Source organism: Euprymna scolopes, chromosome 41 (assembly GCF_053919585.1).
Source record: "Euprymna scolopes isolate OS-2025 chromosome 41, ASM5391958v1, whole genome shotgun sequence".
In the NCBI taxonomy this organism is placed as follows: Eukaryota; Metazoa; Mollusca; class Cephalopoda; order Sepiida; family Sepiolidae; genus Euprymna; species Euprymna scolopes.
In genome coordinates this window covers 30129909-30138540 of record NC_136522.1, presented here as the reverse complement: position 1 = coordinate 30138540, position 8632 = coordinate 30129909, and the positions used below count along the sequence as shown (strand labels likewise).

The following is an 8632-nucleotide window of genomic DNA, read 5'->3' as shown; positions in this document are numbered from 1 at the left end:
ATTGAGGTCCCTAGATGCTAGAAAACCTTGACTCCAGGAATGCTAGACTTTGGAATTCCCTCCCTGTTTGCTTCTTCCCTGACTGTCTGGAATTCCCTCCCTATTTCCTTCTTCTTGCTGAAGTTTAAATGTAATATGAATGGACAACTCGCTAGTTAATCCCCTGTTAGACATGATATAAAATAGTATTCCCTTTATGTCCAAGAGGCAATATGCTTTGATTGGGGTGAAAAAGATTTAAAAAATGTGTTTACGAATATTTATCGTCCGTCTTTGTATCATGAAGATTTTTATCAACAAGATGCCATTGATATCAAAGGCAGACACGATTTTATGCCTCTGCTTGACCACTTATCATTCAAATTTCCGATCAGATCTTAGAATAAAATAAAAACACAAAGTAAAATAGAAACATTTTTTATTGTGGAAAAGATTTTTATTAGTGTACAAACATTTTAGAAAAAATATGAGTAATATATTTGTTAATTTGTATTGAATGTTAAAATTTATTTGTTTATTTGTATTGAATATTAAAATTTATTTGTTAATTTGTATTGAATGTTAAAATTTATTTGTTTATTTGCATTGAATATTAAAATTTATTTGTTTATTTGTACTGAATATACAAATTTATTTGTATATTTGTAATAAATGTTAAAATGTATTTGTTAATTTGTAAATAATGTTAATATTTATTTATCTATACTAAATGTTAAAATTTGCGATAAAAGCAAGTTACGGTTTCATTTTTAGTAAATTCCCCCTCCTTTTCACAAACATTCACCAGTTTAAGAACTTTTGAGATGAGGATTAATAATAGTGTGAGTAATCTCATGTTCTCATCCTGGATATTATTCCCATAATATTTTCAGAACTGATTTTATTGTGCTTTGTTGATAGAAGGTCGAAGGTTACATCAACCAAACCGTCGTGCAAATAACAGCCGAGATGAGAAGTCCGAAGAATGTGAATAATATTACAAATCAATCCTCATCTCAAAAATTCAAAACTGTAATATGATTTTACTGTGCTTTAACGTCATTGCCCTGATAAATATTAGATCCTTTTACTGATCCAGAAAATTCCTGCCCCAAATAGAATCCTCTATTTATATTAGAGCCAGATACAAAAGATGGAGCACTGCTGCCACATCCGGGGAGGTGCCACTCAGAGCACTCTTCTCTGCCTTAACAGAGTACAAAATTCACTTCAAAATCTATTAGATCTGTTTTCTTATTTATATTCCCTTTCTAACAGAAAAGACATTGCTAGTCTCTTTCAACTTCATACTTATTTCTATGGAAGGTACTTGACTGAGCTCCAATCTTTAGTCCCTTCTTGTAAGACATTCACAGTAAGAACTTGTATAGCTACCACAACGAAAACCCCTCCCTTTCTTTTTTTTATTTTCTTAGCAGCATGTGGGATTTCTATGGACATAGCTTCCTTGCAAAAGTCTGTTCATATTTGGAACTCTTTACCATGGGATTGTTTCCTTTCAGATTAACACATAAACATCTTCCAATCCGATGTCAATAAATACTTGCCATAAACCGCACCCATTAGTAATCAAATTTAATTTATACTATTAATTGTTGCCCATCTTTTGGATGACCATAATTCCATCTTACTAACCCTTATCCTTCAGTAGCTCTTAGCCTTGGTAGGAAATGCCCCAATATTACTCCCACCTCCGAAAAAACCGCTTTATGATAAATGTTTGGACATGATGAATTCTGATTGGTAAACAAGTCACGTGTATCTATCACCAGATCAGTTGAGGGGATATAATTTAGTAGAATAAAACTCCTGGCTGACACACACACACACACACACACACACACGTTTTTTTTAATTTCCACAGTAAAATAATTATATAATCTCTTTGATTCTGAAAATTATGTGTGTGTGTGTGTGTGTGTGTGTGTGTGTGTGTGTGTGTGTGTGTGTGTGTGTGTGTGTGCAAAGTGTTCGATTATAAAAACAATATCAATATAAATGTGTAATATTTATTTATTTATATTTGTGTTATAGAATATCAGAAAAAAATCGGTACTGTCGTTTTCAAATCCAACAGAACTGGAACCAGCCTCTGGTATCCTATGTTGGACTCTCTTCAGCCTTTTCAGACAGATATAAACAGAGGATGAAAAGAGGCTGACATAGGCGACCAGAGACCGGTTTCGTTTGTGCTGGATTTGAAACCGATGGTACCAATGTTTTTCTGATCTTCTGTAACATATATATAAATAAATATATTTATTTATATGTTTTAATTCAGAACTTTTTAAACTAATTCCATTGTGTGGAAATGTGTTTATTTTGCTGAGGCCATTGCATTGGGAAGCGATAATCGAAATTATGGTGTTGCTGGTCATCGTCTATTGATTCCCTCAGCTTTTTCTTTTCACGTTGCTTCCTAAAAAAAAATGAAATAAAACATAAAAATGGATGCATAAACTAAACGAATGGCAATTGCAAATAAATATTTAGACATGATGAATTCTGATTGGGTATACAAGTCACGTGTATCTACCACCAGTTACATCTTCACAAGTTGCTCCACATTGAATGAAATATATCAAATTGTTTATCCAATAGAACTATCAAGAAGACTTCTTTTGAAGCGTACCTATAAGTATAAAATAGCTAAATAAACAGAGAAAAACACGAGGAGGGGATGCCGTGTAGCATAATGATAAAGAGTCGTTTTGGGGAAGTTCGAGATCCCCACATTTCCTTGTACTCAAGTGGAGACTACAGTAACTTAAAACATGTTATTAAAAGCAAAACAACTTCAGAATATGTTCTCAATCAGATTAGATTTACCTGGAGCTGACTGTTTGTTGACTAAAGACGAATGTAACCGGGTGAAAAAGGTCAGATTAATGTTGAGTAACGCTGGCTTCTCAAACGGTTAAAATTCAAAATAATCTGCATAAAGTTAATATATTCATGTTCCTCTCCCCCCCTCTCTCCCTCTCTCCTTTCTCTCTCTCGTTACAAATATTAGTTGAGATTTCAAAAACTCACTTCATATAGAGCCCATATGCTAGATTCCTATCCTTAGCAACTCAATGCAAATTGACTGAGCGTTCATTGATTAAGAACTTGCTCACCAACTAAAATGATTCCATGCGTAAATAAAACATATGCTGACACACATACAGAACATTATATTTTCTGGAAGTGAATATTACTATTGTGCTTGTTCATAACATTGTCTTGGTTCCTTTCCACCATCATCGTTTTATATTAAAAGCGTAACACGCATGTCAACAGAATTTATGATCGCACACTTGTTATCGCACAACAACCACCGTGTAGAGTTGGTTTAGCTGGTCCAGTACTGAGATACATGAAATGCTTTTATTAGTGGTTGTAGTGTGATATGCATCGATTTGCATATAAATGAGGCTTCGCTCCCCAAAAAGATGATATAAAGACTAAAGAGGGCAGAGAAGTTGAGTATAAAAAGAAAATGTTTTCAAATCACCACCGAAAAAGATTTTTTCCTTTTTCTCTTCTCTTTCCTTTTTCCCTTTTTCATTTCGTTTTTCCCCTTTCTTCCCCATCTTTTAACCTCTTTACAAATGAATGCAATAGGATTAGGGGATCGGGGATCGGTAAGTTGTACGTTTTCTAACCACGACAAGTTCGAGTATATTCAAAAGCATTTTTACAACTGAGTAATTCCGATTAACTTTTCCTCATACATGTTCCAAAAAGTAGTATACATTACATATCGCTGCTAATAAACCACTAGAATGTTTAAGGTTTAAGGCGACTACCACACACGCAAACATAGTCTTTTCTGTCTAGTTTTTTAATTATCTCTTTGTTTTTTAACCAACCCATCTTTTCTTCTTTATTCCTATATTTCAACACTAAATCTTATTCCTTATTCCTATTTTTAACAACATTTAATAACGCTGAAGACCTGATTTTATTTTATCTTTGCTTTTGTATAAGCTGTATCGCTTGAAGAGGTCTCTAGTTACTAGTAACTAGCTGGCTGAAACATGCTCATGATTGGGTAGCAAAGTATTATTGCTTATGTATAAACTAATATAAAGTATGATATTTGATATACATATTAGTTATGAGGGGAGGTGATATCATTGCTTTGTCTAGCCCGCTATTTGCTATTTTTATATATTAAATACTTTTATTTACTTATGAAGGAGGTACATAATAAATTACTTTAGAATTCCAAGCTAATTTAAAATTTGTATCAACAACTAATAAATGCCATCATATAATTAATATTAATTATAGTTTCAAAACATATATAGTCTTGCTAATCAATAGTAATAGTACACAGTAATAAAAAAATGCAAGGAAATAAAGATGATAAAATGTAAAGTCGATAGAATACTAATACGAGTTATAATGATAGGGGTAATATATTCGCTTAAAGATATTCATGTGCTACTTTAATGCTAACATATTATAATGAAAACTAATCATGTTACTATATCAATATATATATATATATATATATATATATATATATATATATATATATATATATATATATATATATACCAATACTATACTATATCAATATATATATATATATATATATATATATATATATATATATATATATATATATATATATATATAACTACTTCATTTACTCACATAAAATTAATATACGAAGGTATAAATTTATGCGTAAACTTTAAGTATTTACTTCAAAAGTACTCAATACGGAGGTAGAGCTAGTTAGTAAGTTATAAAACATATATGGCGATTAAGCCATACTGAATATTCCACGTTTCATCCACTCTAGGATTCTTCAGCCTTATGCGCATAAGCCTGAAGAGTCCTAGAGTGGATGAAACGCGGAATATTCAGTGTAGCTTAATCGCCATATATATTTTATAACTTACTATATATATATATATTGTATTGATATTAAAAAATAAAAGTTATATAATATATAAACTTTTGTGTAGGCGCATAAAAATTCCACTTTTCGTTTCTTTTTTCTCTTTCTATCTCTGTCTCCGCCTATCCATTCATTTCTAAATTTTTTGTGTCGTCCTCTATTTTTTGTATTAGTTTCTGCAATTTGCTTGTGACCTTTTCAAATTGAAACTTTTGTGAAATTCTCCTTTTCTGTTTCATTTAGGACTAGATTTCTTTAAACCAACTTTGCTTAACAGGATCTTTAATTATTCATAACTAATTGATCAGAACATTGCCATGATCGTATATATATATATATATATATATATATATATATATATATATATATATATATATATATATATATATATAGTTCTGTACTAGTTATGAAGTGCGTGCGTCATGCAGGTGTTTTGTAGTTTTCAAAATGTCGGAATATATCAACCAGGTTTGACTGACCAGTTGTTATGAAACTCGGCCCTGTCAAAATAATCTGAGACCTTAGAATTCGAAAGGTAAACCCCCAGAACTTGTCATCAACGTCTCCAAAAACTCAACAATTTTAAAGTATTATGTATATTTCTTTCTCTCTTTTTCTATTTCTCTCTTTCACTCCCTTTATCTCTCTTTCAATGAAGAGAGAGAGGGGAATAGAATTATGATGGTATTGTTTTAAACAGTCGAGGCGTCGGACTCCATCGAAAGCAGACGCATAAGTTTTGGGGATGTGAAGCCGTCGGTGATGCACGCGTCAGGTCAGTTCGATATGCTCCCCCAGTGTTAAATAAAAGAATCTATATTTTTATTAAAAAATGTCTTTGTTCGCTGTTTTGTACAAGCGTTAATTTTCAGCGACAGAAAAGCGGTCCATGTCATGAAGAATACGTACCATTAACGCCGCAATGAAGACTCTATGACAACAAGAGGTGCAATCGATTATAACCAACGCCATATCGACCCGATGATATTTCTATCGTCCGTGTGCCTATCGTTTGATTGTGTTTAACACCTGGGTAGCTGGTTGCCGTTAGAAACGTCCACACGACAAACTAAATAACTCTCCTCTGGTTCAAGACTTATAATGTCATATGTGTGTAATGAAAACAGGACAATTGATTCCGTCTATTTGTATTTTTTTTTTCAATTAAGAATCTTACTACTCGTCTACTTGACGAGCGGAAATGTACAGCTTTTATAGCTGGGATTATCAAAGAGGGGATAATCCATATTCACAACATTCTCCTCTAGCAAATTTCTCACTGATAGATAAGAAAGTCTCTTTAATGCCCAGGCTTTCTACGAGCTCATAGTGGCCGCCTCGGCAGTCTATGATTCGAGGTCGGAGTACTCAAACAGGAAAGCTCTTCAGTGCGAGCCTGTCTGTGGGCTCTAAAATACCTCGCTTCGAAATGTTTGCTTCTCAGAGGAGAAGGCCGTTCCGCATCAGAGTCAGTTGCTGGATGAACACGTTTTTTTCGGTGCTAGTCCTTCATCGTTCAGGGATTCGGGATTGGCCCGTCCGAAGTGTCTGACGAAGCCCCAACGGAGACAGTGTCATTAGAGGATGTGCCAGGAGTATTTTCAGTGTAATAATCTTCCGGAGGGGTTTCAATGTCAGGAAGAGTTAGTCTGTCCACAGGGGTTGTCCACGGTCCTGGTACGTCTCCGGCAAGTGCTAGGTCTCTGAGAGACACATTAGACTCTCTACCATTTGCATGTCTTACTAGAGCGTACTGAAGGTTCACCTCTATAAGCTCTCCCTCGTCCACCAAGGGATCGTTCTTGGTGTAAGGCACATGTTGTCTCAGAAACACAGTACTGTATCGAAGCTCCCGCCGAACTCCCTCGCTGAAAAGGTAAAGACCTTTCGTATTGAATATCAGTCGTGACGGTACGCAATAGGGATCGAATAGCGTATAATACGACAGAGAAGAAGATTTTCCAAATTATCAATCAGACATTCGTTATTTGATGCAGGTAAATTGAACGGTCTTTCAAATAATGCCGTTATATCTTTCGCATTGGCCGTTACCCTTAGGGTTGTAGGGAATTATCCGACTTGTAGCTATTCTTCGTTCCTGTACAAATTGTTGAAGCTGCTTTGACATAAAAGAAGCCCCTCGATCTGAATGTATATAGGCAGGAACTTCAAAGACAGCGATTCCTGAACAGGGGCATTGTATAATTACAGTAGCCGATATGTCTGAGTAAAGGCAGGTAAAAGGAAACCGGGAATATTCGTCGATAACAGTTAATATATATCGGTTCCTTGTTTAGCTCTCTTATTCTTTATTTTGCTTGTAGTAGAGTTGAACATAAAAGCAACTGATTTTGGTCAGTAATAAGTTTAAAGTGGCGTCTGATCAGATACTGCCGCCATTTTCTTAATGCCTCGACCAAGGGGCAGGCTTCTTTTTCAATTGCAGAGTGTCGTCGTTCAGCCCGTAAGAGGATCCTTGAAAAAAAAGGCTATAGGACCATCGTCTCAAAGAAGCAGCAATAGCACAATCTGACGCATCCGTTTCGACAGCCAGATGATTATTTTGGTCTATTGTTGTAATTGCTAATTTTTCAATATCCTTTTTCAGTCAATCGAATGCCACAACAGCTTGACGGGACAGAGGAAACGTCTCTACATGTGTTAATGGATGTATCTTTTATGAGAAGGATGCAATCCATTGGGAGCAGTGAGCAAACATGTCTATAGCACGTTAAAGGGAAGGCCGATTGTGAGGGACAGGCATTTGGAATAAAGGTTTCAAGCAATCTGCGTCCGGTGCTATAAAACCTTTGCTTATGGTATACCGCAGCATGTTTATTTTGTCCAATCCAAACGAGCATTTGTCGTCGTTTAGGGTAAGGTTGTATTTCTCGACGGTGGACATGAACCGTCTGAGATTTACGTCGTGTTCCTTTTTATTATGGCCACATACTGTGACGTTGTTAATGTACGCAAACGTGCCTTTCAGTTTCTCATCCGTTATGATTTGGTCGACTACCCTTTGGAAACTTTCGTAACGCCAAAAGGAATCCTGCGAAATCGATATAATCGACCGTTCGCCTCGAAAGCTGTGTATAGCTTGTCTCTAGGTCTAATGGCGATCTGATGGTACACGCTTTTCAAATCCACAAGCCAAAACATACGATATTTGACTATTTCGCCTATCATTTCATCTATCCTGTGTAGTAGGAAGACGTCCAAAAGAGTAAATTTATTTATGGTTTGGAAGTAATCTTCTCTTTTTATAGTGTTCAGAAGTGGTTATAATTACCTAAGCCCTCTAGGGTGATTTGCTAGGTTAAATTATACCATCCTCGAGTAGTCTTTTTATCTCAGAGTCAATGAATTTTTTATTACTATAAGTAAAAACGTTCGATTCTCACTGCGATGGGTTGCAGTTTTCAGTTAGATTTTTGAAAAGTGACGGTACTGGATTTTTGCTGTCACCAATCCACAAATTTTCAATGCAGGCATTGAACCACCAAACGGAATTTCAATCTGTGAATGTTGCTGCAGAAAAAGGTGTCCCAGTATTATTTTGCAACAAACGTTTTTCATTGCGGATAATTTAGTGGTTTTACAGGAGACGTTATTAAATAGTAAGTCCACCAAACAATAAGCACTTACGTGTGCAGACAATAACGCATTTACCATTGTTACTCTTCTGGGAGAGGAGACAAAATGCAAGTTGTTGGTTTTTAACAAGCTTTCTAA

The 8632-nt window shown here is 34.9% G+C and overlaps 1 protein-coding gene across 1 annotated transcript in view; it reads right to left on the bottom strand.

The window, feature by feature from the left end:
• Positions 1–401: 401 nt before the first annotated feature.
• LOC145266641 (uncharacterized) overlaps positions 402–8632 on the bottom strand; it is a 347925-nt gene continuing 339694 nt past the window's right edge. The window contains exon 32 of the mRNA XM_080122566.1: positions 402–2419. Coding sequence (XP_079978692.1) covers positions 2293–2419 — 127 coding nt within the window. The 3' untranslated portion in view covers positions 402–2292. The remainder of the gene's footprint in view (positions 2420–8632) is intronic.